Source organism: Rhineura floridana, chromosome 6, assembly GCF_030035675.1.
Source record: "Rhineura floridana isolate rRhiFlo1 chromosome 6, rRhiFlo1.hap2, whole genome shotgun sequence".
NCBI lineage: Eukaryota > Metazoa > Chordata > Lepidosauria > Squamata > Rhineuridae > Rhineura > Rhineura floridana.
This window is the reverse complement of record NC_084485.1, coordinates 75,670,076-75,690,202: the sequence shown is the minus strand read 5'-3', so window position 1 is coordinate 75,690,202 and position 20,127 is coordinate 75,670,076. Positions and strand designations below refer to the sequence as shown.

Below are 20,127 nucleotides of genomic sequence, written 5' to 3'. Positions count from 1 at the left end.
CATGGGGGTATTAATTAGATAATTCCAGAGTGAAGCAGACCATTAGCAATCAATTACAACAAAGCACTGGCAATAAATGCAGATAATTAGGCTCCCAAAAAGTAATTACGTTTGTTCCACTTCAGTGAACTTTTTATTTTAATAGTAATTAACTTAGGGTGGGGGAGAGAAAAGTTTGAGTGACCTGCTGTGTGCCCAGCCCAGTCTGCATGAAAAATGGAAGGATGTCCAATTCCAGCTGTGAACCCCTCGCAACAAATTCAAAACAACCATTGGGAGCACTAATGCTTTTTGTTTTGTTTTTAAACGGGGATAAATCATAAGGATTTACCACAGAGTAACAATGGCTTCCCCGTTTCATATGTTCAACAATGTTCTTAAGTCTTGGTTGGCTAGATCATACTTTGTGTCAACTCTGACCACAAATGAGATCAAGTAGAACAGCAGGTCTGAGCAATGAAATCCATGGCCAAACGGACCATTATAAGCTGCAATGGTTACCATTAACAGGCAACTTATTAGTGATACATCCCTTTCATCAGAGGCCTTTTGGAGATCCTGTAGAATGATGCCATAGCCAGGCTGTCAGTGCCCCAGAACTGTCTTTAATGAAAACGCTTTTATGTGCTGCATTAATTTCTCAGACCTGCCTGAAGAGCCACTCGGCCTTTTGCTGTTGCACATTATTGAAAACTAGGCTAGGGGCCAGGATTGGTTGACAAGACAAAGCAGATTGGCTCAGGCAGGTATCAGGCAGTATGGAGTACCCACCTCATGGGCATAATCTGTGCTGACCTAATGCACAGGGAGAGAAACCAGACTTCCCTTGGGCTGCCAAAGGAGCTATGCAAATGACTCTGGCAAGGCATCAGTAAGGAAAGGCAGTTTGTATTGTCGCTCTCTCCCCATTTCCACCTGCTTGTCACCAGGCTAGAGAACTTTCATGAAGTTAATGATGCCCCATCCAGGCTCTGCTTTTGAGGTGACCTGATCCCCAGCACAGGTTTTATTCACAAGTGAGAATTCTAAAAAAGGAAAAAAACATTGGTGGAGCATAGGGTGGGAGATTCCTGCTTCAGGAACAGAGACAGAACAAGGCTGGAACTTCTAAAAAAGAAATCACTGTGGGATTAAAGTCAGCTATGGTAGGAGTGCACCGGAATGTAAGACTAGTTTAGGAAAACATCACTCATTTACAGACTACATACACACCATACATTTACTGCATTCCCTCCACCCCTACCAAAGAATCTTGGAAAATGCAGTTTACCCCTCACAAAGCTACAATTCCCAGCATCCTTTACAGTTCCCAGGATTCTTTGGGGGGGATGTGCCTTCAGTGTGCTTTATATGTATGGTGTGTACACAGCCATAAGCCCATGCAGCCCACCAAGAATAAAATCAGCAACAAGGGGTGGTTTTTCTTTTTAATTAGTCATGTTAAACTAAATGACCCACCAGGTCGCTGTCTCAGGAGGAAACAACAAAAGGCACACACACACAAAAGAAAATCAAGTCAGAATGCCTGAGAAAACAACTCCAGGTTAGCAAAGCAACTCGAGAGAGGCTGCTTAGTGTTTGAACAGCAGAAAGGCCCTCGCCTTCTTGTGCCTCCAATCTCCCCTGATACTATCACTGGAGGGGGGGGGACCCACTGAACCCCTTTTCTTTTTCGGCCCCAAGAGGAAAAAACAAAAGGTGGGTGCAGTCTGAAGCCTGATGAGATGCGTAGCAAGGTCAGCCCAACGAAGGCTGAGGGACTTGGCCCAAGGGAACAATCTGCCCTGAGAGGTCAAGGCTTGGCACTAATGAGACTGCGCCTGCTGGCTGGAATAAACTCTTCAATTAAAAACATTATCCACTGAAAATCACATTGATACAATGGGGGGGGGAGGGAGGAAGGGAGCTTGGGATAGAACTCACCTCCTCCTGTCTCTTCAGAAGCTTTGAAGCAAGATGCTCTCCCCCCCCCCCGCTTTCCCACTGTCCTAACAAAGGACTAGAGGTTCTAATTCGGGCTGGGAGGAAGAAAGCCAGGAGATACAAGTAGGGCCCACTGCCTGTCTAGGGAGACTTACTACAGCAACACACAATAGTCCCAGCCACTGCTGCACTGCTTGAGGAAGGCAGAGGACTGCAGTGCTCTTTCAAAGGGCATGCTGGAGGGCTGATAGACAGGGCAGGCACCCTTCAGGACAACTCCTGCCAAGTCCAATGTGTCCGTTCCAGCAACAAGTGCCTCCCTCTTCAAACCCTTAACCTCCTTGGCACCAGAGGTCATGCAATGCCACTTCACTTTGGAGTCAGGTTTTCCAGACAGAAATGAAAATGTGCATATCTGGGGGGGGGGATGTGCTAGTGGGGATGCGCTGACAGCTTTGAAACCCTGATGACCAGGGGAGGCAGGAGGCCCACTGTTATTTGTAACCTAAGCAGCCTTTACACGCTTGGGACACATTATAAATATAAAATCATATCTGCTACAAACAGAAGACTTATATTGTACATCTTTTACCAATATACACAAGAACACAATATACACATAATGCCTTGGAGGAGTGTCATTGTCAAGGAAAGGAGTATTTTTTTAAAAAAAAACAGCTCCCCACCCCTACGCTCTCCAATTCAATGCACACTGTAGCTCAATCAATCCAATCAATCCATCAAAGGAGTCCTATCTTGTTCACTTGTGTCATTCCAAATGGTGCGTGGACAAGACAGCCTCTGAACACGTATGCATCACTCTGCGCAGAGAGACATGCTGCACAAGAGTGGGGGATGCGTCTGGTTAACCTTTGAAATGCTGCATTTCTTCAGACACATGGAGTGAAGCTAAGCCCTGAGAGCTTCTTGTGTCCAACGGCACTACCATCCCCTGGGCAGGACTCTTTGTAAGGCATCTTCATTGGGGTGTTTGATTGAACAGCATCTGGAGAACAAAAGAAATATAGGCCCAGCTGGGAGTGCATGAGTGTGTCTGTGCTCAGGCAGGTTAACAAGAGGCTGCAAGGCTTAGGTGGCCCACACTGAAGCTTGGAAGGCATTCAGAGGCTCAGTTTATTCTTACAGCCCCTGCCCCGCCCCCAGCTCAGGTCACCATCACAGCACAGGATGCGAATGGTTGTTTGAGTGGCACATCCACACACGGAGCAGTAGGCAGGCACACGCAAAAGTTAAGACAGAAGTCCGATGTGAGCTTTTTACAGCAGAGTGGCTCCTGGGCAGTCGCTCCGAGGACTCGGGTGATGCATCGCCACAGTGATTGGGATTGGGCCAGCATGACAGGCAGCAGAGGCAGAAACTTGGCCCCTATCGGCGGTAGTGATTGGGGGCATCTGCAAACATGTACTTGAGTCTGTAGGCTTCAGCAAGGAGGAGTCCAATCTCTTCATTGCCCCAGTGTATCGTGGGCAGGTTTTGCAGCAACATTAGAAGGCCCTGAAATGAAGAAAGAAACCTGGGTTCAGAGAGAGCAGCAAGACGTAGCTCTTGCTTTAAACAAGCAAATCCCCTTTTGTTCTTTTTGCGATTTTACATGTACAGATCGCTATAGCTAAGGCAGAAACCTTAACCTGTGCAGTCGTTTCAATTATATATGATTTGCAGGTAACCAATTTTCACCACTTAGGGGGAAACTGTTCAACAGTGATCCTGACAACAGGTGGGAAAAATGTAATGTATTTTAAATATCCAAATGCAGAATATTTGGCTCTTCCCATGACAAGTGACACACCAAACTTATTAGATCTCCCATCAGGAAAAACAGTTTTTTTTTAAAAAAAAAAGCCTGGTTTTCTGGGGAGGGTCATTTCATGCCCAAGATATTGCTGTTCATGCTGCTGCAGGGATGAGACTGTGCTGGGACCATCAAAGGGCAAGCATTTCCACCTGCCTTGCCCCCCACCCCTGCTCTTAGTGACATTTTTCTGGGGACTGCCCTTTACCAGGAAGAGGAATGCTTTTGGTTTGCTGCTCCTGTTTTTTTTAGAGATGTTAGGACTTTGTTAGTTTGATTTTTTTTTTTTGTAAATTGTATTGTTTTTATCAGTATTTTGTGTCTGTATTTTTATTTGTGTGTAAGCCACCTTGGGGGCGTATTTGGCCGAAAGGCGGCCTAGAAATAAAACATTACATTACATTTTTTTACATGCTGCAGTCTGTTCTCTTACTCTAGATAGATAAATCCTCAAGCAGGATAATTATGCTACATTCTTCTGTAACTATATAGCTGCCTTCTGCAGATTTACCTGAAAGTCCTCTTCATCCAAGATCTCTTTTCGCCACTTAATCAAGAATGCAGCACAGACATATAGGTGGAAATGAGAGAATCCCTCTGGCTCAGACTGAAAAAAAGACAACAGTTGGGGTTAGAAAGAATGAATTAGCAAGTCTTAGTTCTTACTGCTCCCACATTTCATGGGGCTGTGTGCACGTGACACAGCTCTTGTAGGTCTTCACATGAGTCTGCTGGCCTATGAAAGCTGGTCTGTACTGGCTCTTCACATATAACACTTTTGCTGGGAGAATCCCTTCAACAGCAAAATACTGAGCATTTGTATCAAGGCAAACATCCAAAACTCCCATACCTGATAAGTGTCCCAAAGGCGAATGGTGCAGCGAAGAGGAAGCTCCCTCATCAGTAAATTGTTCATCCAGCGGAAGGCAAACTGCAGGTATTCCACTTCATACGTCCTAAAGTGATTGTGTACCTGCTCTGAAACAGCACATTCCATTTACACTGCTGAAGAGGGAGGGTGCCCCACTGTCATAGCTCATAAGCTATATCACAACGAAGCTCCACTTTCAGCCCGTCTCTCTTCTGTCCAACCAACTCCCACCCACCCACCCAAAATAAGCCCACAGTGAACAGCTCCCGCAAGCAGTTTAGACACTTGGATGCCTTTTTCTGATGAATCACACCCTCTCTTGCGTACCTATCTGCTCATGGCCTCTCAGCCACTCCCTTTTCCCAGCAGTGTCCCATTTTGAACATTCCTTAATGGCATTAAAGCTAACAGATTCAGCCTCTTGGTCTGACTGCCACCTGGCACAGCTACCTGGCTCAAAGAAGCTTTCTCAACGCTCAATTTCTTTCTCTCAACATGAACCCACAGACATTGCAACTCAGTGGGAGACACGAACGACTAAGGCCTTGGCAAGCTCAACTTCCCCTTTGGGAGCTTGAATCTCACCTACCATCAATACGACTGACAAGTTCCTCCAGTGCTTTGACTTTCTTTTGGATCCCTGGCTGTGCAAACGTGTAATTGTCCTGCAGCACAAACACATTGTCAGTTTAAGGGGAGCACGTCCAGCAAATACAGCCACACGGTTTCCATTAGCCTACTATTGCCCATTGTGGAAACAACTTCTGGGGGCTGCAAGACATGGCAGAGACGGAACCTGTACCTTTATAAATGCAACATGCTCTGCCACTAAGCCCTTGCGGAGCCTTTAGTAGCAATGGCTAGTAAAGGAGAACGACAAGAGTTGGGGGTAACAACCATTTTCCTCTAGAGAAATGGCAACAAGCCACTTTGTAGCAATAAGCCAAATTCCCCAGGAATTTGTTTAAGAAATGCAGTGTGATTAAAGCAAGGATAAAGAGGGCTCATTTTATTTGGGGGCCAAGTCTGCTTTGGAAATCTCCATTCAAGTGCAGAAGGGCTTTCTATGGGTACGATTCCTCCTCAGCTACAAAACCAAGTATCCCTGACAGTTACAAGAAAGCCATTTTGAGGTGGAAATGTGCCCAATATGCCATGATGCATGTGGCCTCCAATCACACGAAGGAGAAACCTTTGCCAAAATTTGGGAGAGCTTGTGGAAAGTGATGTAGGGCTCACAGAGCAACATTTCAACAAATCCATAAATAGGCAAAGGATGCAGGCACCTTTAATGGGCGGCTGATTGGAAAGGCTGATCCTCAAAGTAAATAAAGGAGAAACAAAGGGAAGCATCTTGGGCACTGCTGAGTAGTCCAAGGGAGAAAGGAAGGTTTAAAACAAGGATGGGAAGCCTCAGGTCCTGGGGCCAAAAGGGGCCCTCCAGCCCTTTCAGAGGCCACACCTGTCACCAGCCCTGCTGTGCACCCTCCTTGAGAATCTGGCCGGCCTGGATCTGCCCTTGAACTCCCAATAATGCTTCTTGTTTGCCTGGATGGTGGCTAGAGAGGGATGGGCGGGTGTGTGTAGAAACTATTTTACTGTACCAAGGTAATAGTCTCATTAATTGCTCTGCCCACTTTTGCTTCTGGCCCTATCCCCTACTGGCCCCTGGAAGGTTGCCCAGAAGGGAGTGTGGCCTTTGGCCTGGAAATAGTTCCCCACCCCTGGTTTAAAAGGCTGAGAACATATGGGAAAGTTGGAAAGCAAGGCTCCTGGCGTCTAAGTAAGCCCTAGTTTTGATTCCACCTTTTCTGTTAAGTCTTCATATCCAGCTCATCCATGGTGGCTTACACAGGGGCTTGGTTCAGATGTAACACTAAACTTGCATAATAGATAGAATTTAGCTTTTTTGGTGCAGAATTTGGGTTGCCTGGACAGAGAATTTTGGGGTTGCTTTTTTTTTCAAGCTTGGAGCACATACAGTCCTGCACATAACCTTGGTTCAGTGGGCAAGGCCAAAGAGCACCCTTTGAAAGGATTGTCTGGGTGCCCCTGAAGTGTGGGAGCTGGAAATATAACTGGGATCATGGGAACTGCAAGGACTGAGTTATCAAAAGTAAGAGGAGATGTAGAAGCCTGAGAGGCAGCTCAGGAGGGGAAGCTCCTACCTGGATCCCATCTAGCAGTTTGCTCATACACCAAAAGCTGTCTGCTTCAATGCTCCGCATCACATCCTGAGACAGGTTTGTTACGTCAAAGTTCTCCACATCCTCTTCTGAAAGACAAAAGGCAACAGACATTTAGGAGAGAGGAAGGGCTAGGGATTTTACTTATTTATTTAAAGCATCTTTGCTCCACTCTTCAGCTGAAAAAGCTCAGAGTGGCTTACAGACGGTCTTGAAAAAAACAAGACTGGACTTAGACTCCAGTGTTATAGCAGGTGAATGAAGCGGGGTATCCAGAGCACAGCCTTGTCCCGATTTCTTGGATGAGTTTCAGTTGGTGAGCTTGAGGATGTTGACAAGGTGCTTGGTCAGGTTCGTGCAACCACTTCTGTGCTTGATTCTTGCCCTTCTTGACTAATAAAAGCTGGCAGGGATGGAACAGCCGGCTGGGCCAGGGAAGGGATTAATGCCTCTCTGCGAGAGGGGGTGCTCCCTGGCTGCCTGAAAGAGGCAGTAGTGAGACCACTCCTGAAGAGACACTCCCTGGACCCAGAAAATCTTAATAACTATATGCTGGTAGCAAATATTTCATTCCTGGGCAATGTCCTGGAACAAGTGGTGGGAGGCCAGCTCCACTCTTGGATGAGACCGATTATCTGGATCCATTTCAGTCGGGTTTCAGGCCTGGTTTTGGCAAGGAAACAGCCTTGGTCGCCCTGTATGATGACTTTTGTCGGGAGAGAGACAGGGGGAGTGTGACTCTGTTGATTCTCCTTGATCTCTCAGTGGCTTTCGATACCATCGACCATGGTATCCTTCTGGGAAGACTGGCTGAGTTGGGAGTGGGAGGGACTGCATTGCGGTGGTTCCGCTCCTACTTGGCAGGTAGCCTCCAGAAGGTGGTGCTTGGGGAACATTGCTCGGCACCCTGGACTCTCCAGTATGGGGTTCCACAGGGGTCAGTTCTGTCCCCCATGCTGTTCAACATCTACATGAAACCGTTGGGTGCAGTCATCCGGAGCTTTGGAGTGCATTGCCATCAGTACGCTGATGACATGCAGCTCTATTTCTCCTTTTCATCCTCTTCAGGTGAGGCTGTCAATGTGCTGAACCGGTGTCTGGCTGCGACAATGGACTGGATGAGGGCTAATAAACTGAGGCTCAATCCAGACAAGACTGAGATGCTGCTAGTGGGTGGTTCTTCTGACCAGATGGTGGATGTCCAACCTGTCCTGGATGGGGTCACACTCCCTCTGAAGGAGCAGGTTCACAGCTTGGGGGTTCTCCTGGAACCATCTCTGTCACTTGAGGCTCAGGTAGCCTCGGTGGCACGGAGTGCCTTCTACCAACTTTGGTTGGTGGCCCAACTACGTCCCTATCTGGACAGGGATAACCTGGCTTCAGTTGTCCATGCTCTGGTAACCTCCAAATTAGATTACTGCAATGCACTCTACATGGGGCTGCCTTTGAAGACGGTTCAGAAACTGCAGCTTGTGCAAAATGCAGCGGCCAGATTGGTAACAGGGACCAGACGGTCTGAACATATAAAACCGATTCTGGCCCGCTTGCATTGGCTGCCTGTATGTTTCCGAGCTCAATTCAAGGTGCTGGTTTTGACCTATAAAGCCTTACACGGCTTGGGACCACAATACCTGATGGAGCGCCTCTCCCGATACGAACCCACCCATACACTACGTTCAAGATCAAAGGCCCTCCTCCGGGTGCCTACTCCAAGGGAAGCTCGGAGGGTGGCAACAAGGGAGAGGGCTTTCTCAGTGGTGGCCCCCAAATTATGGAATGATCTCCCTGACGAGGTGTGCCTGGCGCCAACACTGTTATCTTTTCGGCGCTAGGTCAAGACTTTCCTCTTCTCCCAGGCATTTTAGCATGTGTTTTAAATTGTTTTATATTGTTTTAAATTTCAAAATTGTGTTTTAAATTGTTTTTAAAATATGTGTTTTAAACTGTATATTTGTTTTAATGTTTTTGATTGCTGTAAACCACCCAGAGAGCTTTGGTTATGGGGCGGTATACAAGTGCAATAAATAAATAAATAATAATAAAGATAGTTCCTGCCTGTAGGCTTGCAATCTAAAAGACATAACAGATGACACAAAAGGAAAAAGGGAGGAGGCGGAAAGAGGAAAAGAAAAAAAGAAGCAAACTCAGGCATTAGTGCTTAAAGTTAGAGAGATCTTGTAATGACTAGCTGGGTTGGAAACAGTTCAGGGACAGGAGGAGCCAAAAGGAGCTGGTCTCTCAGCAGAGCAATACAGCAGCCCTGCTTTCCATCTCTGCTTCTGCCACAGACAGAGGGGGATGGTTACTGCTAAACGTAGGAGCATCACTGCTGCTTACCTGGCCAATGTGGGAGCAATGTGGGACAGGGTGACGGCAAGGCCAGGGCTGTCCAGGCACACCAAACTGGCTTTGCTGGTGCACTGCCACAACCTCACCTGCTAGGGAAGTAGAAGCAACACTGCTGTTGGGAGGACAGCTCTGTACCACCGTCATTTCTGCCTCTGACAAGCCTGATGCTTATGCTCTCCTAATCTTCCTGTGCCACGTTTTTCTCTTTCTCAAACCTACAGGTGCATGAATAGATTCATGCCAGACAGCTCTCCTCAAACTGCCTCGTTGTGGGTTTGCTGCCCTTCCTGTGTGTGTCTGTGAGCTATGACCATGGCTATGTGCAGATCCACACTAAGGCTGCAATCCAATACACCTACTCAATCCAATCTACTCAGAAGTAAGCTCCATTGGGTTCAATGGGACTTACTTCCATGTAAGAATTGGATTGCAGCCTAAATCATGAAGAGAAAATATACAATTCAGCATGGGATGCATAGCATCCTGAGAACTTCATAATTAATTGGGTTTTTTTTTCTTTAAAGTTTCTGACCCTCATAATTGCAAAGATAGGCTTGAAAGAGCCTGGTCAAATCTCAGAAGCTAGAGGAGAAGGTGACCAGGATTGCCACTGTTTAGGTTTTGAATGTCATGCATAATTTCTAGTCCCATGACTACCAGAAGCTAAACACATTATGCAAAACAAACAAAAAACTGCAAATTTGCATGGTTATATAGGTAGCAAAATTCAGCAGGTGTTTGCACTGAATATTTTTCTTTCTTCCCTCTTCTTTTTTTGTTTAAAGCATATATGAAGTGTCAGCTGAGAGAGCCGCCCAGAGGCGGGGTCTGGAGGCAGAGCATGATCTGAAATGGAAACTTGAGGCAAGGGAAAAGGAGCTGCTGTGGACACAGTCACAGGCCAGTAAAGAAGCTAAGAAAGAGTTAAAAGCTGAGTGTCAGTTATAAGGTGGGTGGAGACAGTGGATACAACATATAAAGGGAGGAGCTGAAAAAGGAGGAGCCTCTGAAAAGGAAAAAGCTGAGGGAGAGCAAGCGCAGGGAGGGAAAACAGAGGTGGGGGGGGGTGAGATGCCTGGCTCCAAAGTGCTGAGGCTGTGCCCAGCTGACTGCAAGGACAAAGCCACAGGCTGAGCAGACAGAGGCCATTGCAACTGACTGGGTGAGACAGCAACGATGGCAGCAGAATGCCCCAAATGGCCAAGTGCCCATGGGGAAAGCGGGGAAAGCAAAAGTTGGGGGAGTTAACCTGGTCCAGCCTGACTTGGAATTTGCCTGTATTTCTGTTTGTTTGAACACATCTGTTAAGTTGTTGAGCTGCACCAGTCTTTCTACCTCCATTATCTAGGGATGTGGTGGTCTATGATATTGAAATGCCTCCCACAACACACACACTGCAAGTCCAGATGCTGTGACTGGCAGAACACACCCAGTCCTACCTGTGGCAAGATCATACTAAGGCACACACAATATGGCCTTCCTTTTTTTTTGCACCAGCACTTGGACCAGACAAACATGGGCTGATGATGGGGGCAGTACGGGCCAAGGGTCAGACTGACATTGGTGTATAAGCTTCAAATATCAGTCATGGTATCCTGAGAATCTGAGCTTTTATTTTAAATAATGGGCAGAGGTGCTAAGCCTTAGACTTGTCTACAGATCCCACCATCTGACCTTCCTAAATCTCAGATGGGTTGGGTTTTCTTACTCTGTGTTAGGGGGAAGACACTCTGCATGTTCTCAGAGGCTCTCTTTACTATTACTTCACATATTCCAGGATTGTACTATGGAATTCATAACACCGGGTCAGTCTGAGTCTTGAAGAATCATGGTTAGAAAAATTTGAAATGTTATGGTCAGTTCCTCCTAAAGGCATGAAGTCTCTTCTCATGATTCTTTTTAAAGGCTCATGAGAACTCACAGAGGTTACCTAAGTGTCTGGAACTACCTGAAAAATGCTGCATGTGTTAAAACTATGACAAAGATCTGTACATAGACCAAGAGTTCCAGAAATAATTTTGGAGTACACAGGTCTTCCTTTAGAGATGAATAAGGCAGCTATAATCCTCTTTCCCACTCCCAAATGATTGCTCTTTCTAGATAAACCCTTTTCATGTTATGGTTTTTGTTGTTATGTGCCTTCAAGTCGATTACGACTTATGGCAACCCTATGAATCAGCAACCTCCAAGAGCATCTGTCATGAACCACCCTGTTCAGAGCTTGTAAGTTCAGGTCTGTGGCTTCCTTTATGGAATCAATCCAACTCTTGTTTGGTCTTCCTCTTTTTCTACTCCCTTCTGTTTTTCCCAGCATTATTTTTCTAGCAAGAAGCAGATATTATCTAGAGGAGTAGAGTCTAGTTCTCGGCTTCTCCACAGTTCCTTTCCCTTCCATGTTCTGAATCCCAATCTTCCAGTTCAAGACTGGAAGAAAAATGTGGACCAGTGGTAGTCCAAACCAAATTTTACAGTGCCTCCAACCCCCCCCCCCAATATAAGGAAACCACATATATAGTGAAACAGCAATACATTTTTAAGTGACAGTTTAAAAAAGAAAAGAATTCCAGACTCCCACTTTAAAGGGCAGGATTCAAGTCAGAAAGTGACTGTCTCTTGTTATTCAAGACCTCTTGCTCCCCCCCCCCTGTTCCATCCATCTGCGCAAGTCTTCCTCCTGTGCCAGGATGCAATTGACAAATCCATTAAAAGGCAGCAAAAGAATAGAAATCTGGCCGCTCTCTGCGTCTCAGTGGTGGCCGCCTTGCTAATGGATATCACAGAATGTCCCTCCTAACAGATGCTTTGGCTGCCAGCATTGAACAGGAGGCTCCGCGTCCCCCATGATTCTGTTTACAAAGCCAAGGACAAGCCATTCAAACCTCCCACAGTGTTAAGAGCTACTGCTGAGCACCTGGCCTAGTTCTCTGGTTCAAGGGATTGAGGGCTCTGAGCCCAGGAAGGGCAGCTGCTTTGGGATGCAGATAGGCAGGCACCAAACTGCAAGCTGAATTCAGGGAAGAATTGGTGGAAATCTGCTTTGGGCTCTTATCCCTCCCATTAGAGGTCATGGCCCCATGGGAGCCTGTTGGTTTCCAACCGGTTTAACCTCCTTTATAAAAAATGAAATCTTTACAGGAAAACATACATTCAGTTATCCCTTTAAATAAGCTGTCCTCCTTCTTATTACTGGTTACCCTCTAATCTAAGACGGCTGTATTTTAATCTAGAAAAATGCATTTGGACGAAAGGTTTTGAGAAAGTATGTTTCAGTGGCTGAAGTGTTCTGTTTCTGCAGACCTAGAAACTGCACACTCTATAAGGGCCAAACTACACTAGGCAGCAGATCCATTATAAGATCTCCCATTTTATTTTTACTTAAAAGTAACTGCAGAGGAATCTTAAATTTGATCAAAGCACTAGTGTTGGAGGAAGGAGTGTTTAACTTTGTCCTCCTGTGCAGTTTTCCTAATCTAAACCAGTCCCAGTGACTGTTTGCCTTTTTAGGGTGAAAAATAGTTACTTCTGTCACTCCTCCTCCCCCCCAAACCAGCCACTTCTCGGGGAGGAGGGCAATAGGAAAACAGTGCCAAAGGAAAGGGCTCAACATTCTTTCTTGCAGTCTCACCACTCTGATCAATGTAAAAAAAAAAGCAACCCTATGGCTGCTTTGAAGTAAAAATAAAAGCACTGGGTGATCCCATCATGAATCTCCTGCATAAACACAGTTTGGTCCCAGGCAAAAGGGCTAATCACAGTATATGGCTCTTAAAGAAGCTTGCATCAGCCAAGGACTGGAGCTGCCTTGGGTGCTGTGATTCTTCAAGGTGGGCCCTTGTATCTAAAGCATTACATCAACCCACATTTGGCAGCTTCGTTGTGGCACAGTGAGTTCAGTTGCTACCTGGCTGCATAGTAAAATAAATCACACAATGCTGCAATGTTCCTAAATCAGTCTGGTTTAATTCACTAAGCCAAGTGGTTTCTTGGAATGGGCATTTCAGGGCAAATTCACATTTTACTTTTTTTTGTAAACAGCTTAGATATTTTATTGCAATCAAGCGGTATATAAATGTTAAAGAAATAAAAAATAATGATGCAGTGGCTTCATGACATCTGTATTCCCATGTAGATTCCAACTATAAATATGGAAACAGGTATTGGGAAATGGCCCTTGTTTGTAAATGTGTATGCACCATTTACGTGAGTGAATAAACACACATGCGCGCGCACACGTTTCCAAGTGAAACTTGGCTAGTATTTGTAGCCATTGTGGCCAGTTCCTACAATCCAATGGGCAAGGCCAGCCCAGGATAGTTTGCTGCCTGAGCTGAAGGACAAGATGCCATCTGTTGGGAATGCTTTGATTTGGATTCCTGCATTGAGTAGGGGGTTGGACTTGATGGCCTTATAGGCCTCTTCCAACTCTATTATCCTATGATTCTATGATGGTGCCTACTGCCTATTCCACATACGGAAGTCGACTGGGCTTCTCTTTCCTACACTGGTGACGGGATAGTATTTGAAGCTTCAAATATTAACTTCCCGTAGTTGGAGGGCCACAAGTTTTTGTCTTTACCCTCAGATTGATGCCTCCCCCAAACACCACCATCCCCGCTTAGGAGGAAAGCCATCACAGAACAGCAGGAAGTGACCAATGCTGTGGCAGCCAAGCAACAAGTGGCTATGAGGCACATTAGAGTAATGGAGATGGCGGCAGGGGACTAACAGGCAATGACAGCCAGGGAAGGAGAGATGGGAGATGCTCCCAGGCAGCCACCCTGAGCCTCTGAAACGCATGTTGTCATAAACACTAATTGCAGCTTCACGAAAAGACTCCACAGACTCACAAAAGCATAACAACTCTTAAACAGTTTTTTACCCATCGAAGGTCTGAAAGTTAAATCCAGCTCTAAGCAATTAGTGTCGGCAGTGATGATGAACTGTCACTTCATAAAGAGACCCCTCTGCTCCCCCTGCCCTCAATCAAACCTGAAAGGAAAGCATCATTCACTGCAACCAGCCTAGCAGCATTAGAAGAATCTTACTGAAGCAGCCTCTTCGAGTCTTTCCGGCTCTGGTTAATTTTGGATCCCAGCAGGAGAAGAGGGCCCTCTTTGCAGACTCAAAAGGAACATTGCTACCTCAACAAAATAAAGTGGCTAGTGGCCAATGTATGTTTGCTGTGGAGAGATTTAACTTACAACTACCTGCCATTCAGCAATGATTTTGATCAACTGGCTGCCTTTTAATATTATCAACACTTCACTATAGGGGCTGTTTTGAAAGTTAACAGGAAATGGGAGGTAACATAAAATCTAGTACTGTATAATTTTTTAAAAAACTACCACTCATCCTTAGAAGGAAAGGCCATTTTTTAATATTTTCTTTTTCACTGCCTACTATAGTAACATAACCAGAATCAAAGTAGTCTCACAAAACTAAACAGTGTGCCCTTCACTTGGAGCTCCATGCATTAAAATCTGCTCTAATATTGGCTGCCTCTAAAAAAAATTAGCAAAAGCTTCAGGTTGAATCAAAATTCTAAGGCAAAAGAAAGTTTGGCAACTTTACGTTACAAAGTTTATTTTCATCAGTTAAACTGGAGACTTTTAAATCTTTAACACAGAAAGCATTCAACAGTATTTAGGAAATCGATCATTTTGGGAAAGGGTTGGAGAGGGTAGTAAAACCTAACAGACGGATTCTGGACAGGAAGTTATTGAGAGCTGGATGATTATGTATTGATCTCAAGCAAATCACACACTTGTCTGTATCCCACTCTTGGTTTACAACATATACTTTACTTATCAGCTCATTGTTTCCTCTCTGTGTATGTGTAAAGACAGTTGTCCTAGAGAATGAGAGATTTAAAAATGGTAAACTGATACCCTTCTCTAGACCAAAGTTTCTTGAGGAAATCATATAAAAGTGCCCAAGTTACACATATTTTGGTGTGTGTAATTTTCAAGTTTGCAATACTTCTTTATCAAGAAGTAATCACATCAAACATTTCTTGTCTCATGGAGAGAGATGAGATGAACCATATTAGCCCTACTCAGAAGCAGTGCTTGGAATGAACTAATTCAGATTAACGAAATTCACTGAACTAATTCAAAAATCTCTGAGCAATATCTGAAAGTTGTTCTCATAGTTTCCAGGTGAACTTAACGTGAACTTAGTTCCTTTTGTGGTGGAACTTTGGGCACTTTGGTCTTTCAATGGACAGAACCCTACGGCAGTTTAGGAGTGCCTTGTTGAGATTGAGACCAAACCTTCTGGCTGTTGTTGCAGCCAAATGTTTGGACCCAGACCACTAGTTGGTGAGTGGCTGGCTGGTGTGCAACTGATCTGTGCCAGCAGTGCACCATACATTGAAAGCACTCTTACACTACTTAACAGTCATGGCTTCCCCCAAAGAATTCTGGAAAATGTAATTGGTTAAGAGTAATAAGTGCATTTCCTAACACCCTTAACAAACAGGATTCTTGGGATGGAGGGGAAGCCATGACAGTTATGTAGATTTCAATGTACAGTGTGGATGTAACTGCTAACTGTAGCCCCTTAAGGTGCCTCTCTGTAAGGAGAATTAAAAATGACTGACCAGGAGGCACATTATGTATTTAATTGTTTTGCAAGAAGTCTGGAGAATAAATAATTTATATACACTGTAAATTTAGAGGTTTATTAAGCAAGCGTTTCTGAGTTCAGGACTATAAGTTTTGTAAGGTTTTGTTTTGAAATGAGCTTATAGGAAGCATCAGAATGGCATGAGGAGCCATTTTCAATTTAACATTGCCGAATGCGAAAAATCCATGCTGGCTATAGCACAGTAGGGCCCCACTCATACGTCGGGTTACGTTCCAGACCCCCACCTAAAAGCGAAACCCACTGAAAAATGGAACTCCATCAATAAAATGGTGCCTGACGCCCAAAAAACGCCGTAAAAGTGAAACAAGCACCATATGATTGGGGCCTTACTCTAACTGAAAGCCGCCGTATTAGTGGAACGCTGAAAAGCAGGGCCCTACTGTACTGTATAAAAATATGTCCTGTGCCGGACCTTATAGAAAAAACTGATTGGAAGAGACCTGTAGAATGGTGCCCTCAAACAACCCCATGGTAAAAGCAGTCACCCAAAAAAGGATAGTGGAGCAGGACTCCTGGATAGCAAGAAGGCTTGACAATCCCAGCAGGGCAGGGCAGCAAATCGAACACATCTACATATTAGATTTTTGGCAGGAACCACCCCTGTTTTACAAGCCTCTCATCAGGTGCTTGCAGAATAGGAGAGGCCCATAGAACGCTGCCACCCCTTAAAACTGAAAGCTCACTCCCTGTGGTACCCCAAATATGACTAGTGGAGCAATGAGATCCCAAAAACGGGCCAACACCCAAAAAAGAAGACTAAGCCAATATCACTTCAACCTCCTAACTGGTTATACAGGCAACAGGCAAATCCAAGGTTGAAGTGAGTTGCGGGCATAGTTCTCGCAAACTGCAGACAAAGACATAAATCTATGTCTGGATTGTACCATTTCAGACTGCAGGTTGGGCTATCAGATAATGGAATGCTCCTCTATGCAAAAATAAAGAAAGTTAGCATGTGCAAAGAAAGTTAGCATGTTCAGGAATATGATCTCCAACATGCTAGCTTGCTATGTATGATGATGTTTAATGGAGTAAGCATTCCATCATGTGAGTCCCCAACTGTAGTCTGAAGAGGTGCAGTTCATTACAACTTTACTTCCACATTTACTAACTGTAAGATTAGACCACAGTTGAAGGACCACAACTAAAAAAAAATCAAGGGCTATTTTCTTACCACAGCATCATTAGCCAAGGAATGACGTTAATGGAAAGATTATGCATACTCATAGCTTCCTCTATTAATCTAAGAGACAGGGACCATACAGTAGTTTGTATAATATACTCCCAGTGCTTTGGGGTCCCATCTCTCAGCTAGTCAAGGTGTAGAAGGTTCCCCTTCCACTCAAAATACCACTACATTTGGCATGAAGTGTAAAAGAGTGACCTGACCATCTGTGGAGACAAAGGCCCTCAGAACACCAGCAAACAAAAGTAAATCATACCACATGTCCCCTGTGCTCTATGGAGCTATGCATCCACATTATGATGGGAACCCAAAGCTGGTATCCAATGTACTAATATGCTGAGTGAGGGTAATAATCCTGAATTATCAAGCCTGTAGCGGTAGGACCATAAGGTTTAGAGCTGCTTCGCACTCTTATGTGGCAGCTGCAGTATACCAGGCTCCTACCGGCATTTGCATGGTAACAAGTTACACATGAGGTGGGAAGTGAAGCTGCACATCTCCAAACATTCCATGAACACCCAACAGAGAATCATAGGTTCACTGCTCTCTGGTGCATATCCACTGCATCTCAGAGTGTTCTGGGGATGTGTACACCATTCCTTCATACTTTATATACATTCTCCCTCCCACAAACACTGGAAAAGCTGCAATGTGAAGCATGAAACTGCCCTTAATTTCTACACCCCAATCATATCCAAAAATCTTTTCCCTTAATTCACAAAATCTAGAGGCTGTGACTAATTTATTTATTTGCTCCTGCTTGGAGGAAGGGAGGGATATAAATCAAATAATAAAATTTATTTATTTATGCATTTAGTGAGGAAAAGGCATTCTGCACATGTTCTTGTTTCTTCACAAGTGTTAGGTTTGGCTCTGATTGAAGTTTGGATCAATATTAAGCCTTGTTCATATGAACAAGATCTGAGGGCTGATGTAAAACAGTGACTAAGAATGAACTTTGGATGTTCCTGGTTCAAATCTCAGGCCAGCCACAAACTTTCTAGGTGGCCTCTGGTAAGCCAGTCTCTTGCTCTTAATGCCCCCCACAAAGAAATATGGGGACAACATTACTGAGCCACCTTGCAGGGATTTTGTAAGAAGCACAAAGAGTTTAAATATAGAACAGAAGCAGAAGGAAGTATTTTTATGTATTTACATTCCAGATGCAAGTCGGTAAGATCACCTGATTTATTTGCTACTACTTTGCCCTTTTTACTTTCCTGGAAACAAAAACTTGAACAGAGACATGAGCCAACAATATGGTGCATTGGCTCAAAAGGCCAAGGCTATGTCAGCCTGCATTAACAGGAACGTAGTTTCCACACCTCAGGAACTCAGTTTCACTCCATTTGTCAGTGTTAAGACTTCATTTGGAGTGCTGTGTTCACCACAACAGATCACAGTTCAACAGAGGCATTGAGAACTTGAAAACACAAGAAGGCTCTGGAAAGAACATGGGAGGGGAGAAATGAAGCTATTTTCCTTTTACGGCCTTTAGTAAAAAACCTGTGAGTAGAGAAAAGATTAAGGAAAGTGGCTTGGATGTTTAGCATTTAAAGAATCTCAGAAGAGGGATAACAATTGTTCCCTACTGTGGAACAGAAGTGTTCTAGTGAATAGGCCAAGAAGTGTAAATTACATGGGTGATTTAGGTGTTGTTTTTTAAAAATCTCCCTAACTGTTAAGGATAGCTCAGCAATTAAATCAAATTCCTTGGGAGATGCTGGATCCCTTTCATGGAGGGGTTTCAAATTTGTCAGAACTGTATCAAACACAAAGTATGACATTTCAAAGAAGGGGTTTGACTGAGGGTTATAATGCAGTGATGGGGAATACCTGGCCTTCCAAATGTTTCTGGACTACTGCTGCCATCTTCTCTGACCATTGACCATGGTGGCTAGCCCTCACTGCTCATCAGCATCTGAAGGGCCACCCTTGATCTAATTACAACAAACTATGATCTTGGTCACATTCTAGTTTGCTTTGTCCTATTTAACACTGCTTAAGATTTAGCCTGTGGGCAGGCCTCTTCTAAATTATTTATTTATTTAAGGATTAAATTTATATCTTGCCCTTCAAGGGCAGCCCCACTTAGAGTGCATTACAGTAATCCAGCCTGGAGGTTACCAGTACATAGACAACAATGGTCAGGCTATCCCAGTCTGGAAACAGCCACAGGTGTCGTACCAGCTTAAGCTGGTAAAAGGCATCCCTAGCCACCAAGATCACTTGGGCCTCTAGTGACAAAGATGGGTCCAGGAGCACCCCCAGACTACAAACCTTCTTTTTCAGGGGGAGTATGACCCCGTCCAAAGCAGGCAATTGACCAGTTATCCAACTGATGAATACTGTTCATTGCCTATTGCATTGTAGGTACCTTAGACATATTAGTAAGTGTTTAGCAGATACCTGCTTGTTTAGGGAATGGGGTAAGGTGAGAAGCATGATACCTCCACTTCCATTAGACATAGGATTTTTCTTTACTTGCTATCATGGGAGTTTGGGATTAAACAGGTGAAACTTTAGACCAGTTTAAAGCTCGTATCTCACCTTTGTTTTACCCTGATGCCCCAATTAGCCATCTTTCCTAGACGCAAACGAGCACATTAGTTTACCTTTGTTTCATCATGTCCAATCAGGTCATGTCATTGCATAAGTTTCTCAGACAATGACCTATAAAAACACAATCTAGCCATCTAGGAATAGCAGAGCTTGGAAAAGTTACTTTTTTGAACTACAACTCCCATCAGCCCAATCCACTGGCTGGGGCTGATGGGAGTTGTAGTTCAAAAAAGTAACTTTTCCAAGCTCTGAACTGTACTCAATTGAACTTAGTTATGCTCTGTGGAGTCCATGTGACATCCTCTGCTAGAAAGACAGATAGATTTTTGACTCCTGCTTGAATTATGGTCTTGTTTTGGATCCTCAGCAGCACACAAGACTGACCTGCCTACTATACAAATACTAGGAGTTAAACCCAGTATTTTATTTTGTTTATTTGACTGCAATTCTATGGTTTGTTTGCATTGTTAATGGTTAATTACAACTGGTGTACTCTGATCTGGGGGGATTATAACCTACTATGTCACTCCCATGTTACTGCTTTGGGCCTCTTCATCAAGCTACTCTAACAGGGTGTGCTGACCCTCCA

General features: G+C 44.5%; 1 protein-coding gene across 3 annotated transcripts in view; it reads right to left on the bottom strand.

Moving 5' to 3' along the window:
* Nucleotides 1–1,423: 1,423 nt before the first annotated feature.
* The window catches only part of TBC1D22B (TBC1 domain family member 22B), a 57,706-nt gene continuing 39,002 nt past the window's right edge, over nucleotides 1,424–20,127 (bottom strand). For all 3 annotated transcript variants that reach the window (XM_061632470.1, XM_061632471.1, XM_061632472.1), the window contains 5 exons: nucleotides 6,776–6,882; nucleotides 5,197–5,272; nucleotides 4,587–4,714; nucleotides 4,248–4,343; nucleotides 1,424–3,438 (listed from right to left, as the gene is read on the bottom strand). In XM_061632470.1, the coding sequence (XP_061488454.1) occupies nucleotides 3,310–3,438; nucleotides 4,248–4,343; nucleotides 4,587–4,714; nucleotides 5,197–5,272; nucleotides 6,776–6,882 (536 nt within the window). In that variant the 3' untranslated portion in view covers nucleotides 1,424–3,309. The remainder of the gene's footprint in view (nucleotides 3,439–4,247; nucleotides 4,344–4,586; nucleotides 4,715–5,196; nucleotides 5,273–6,775; nucleotides 6,883–20,127) is intronic.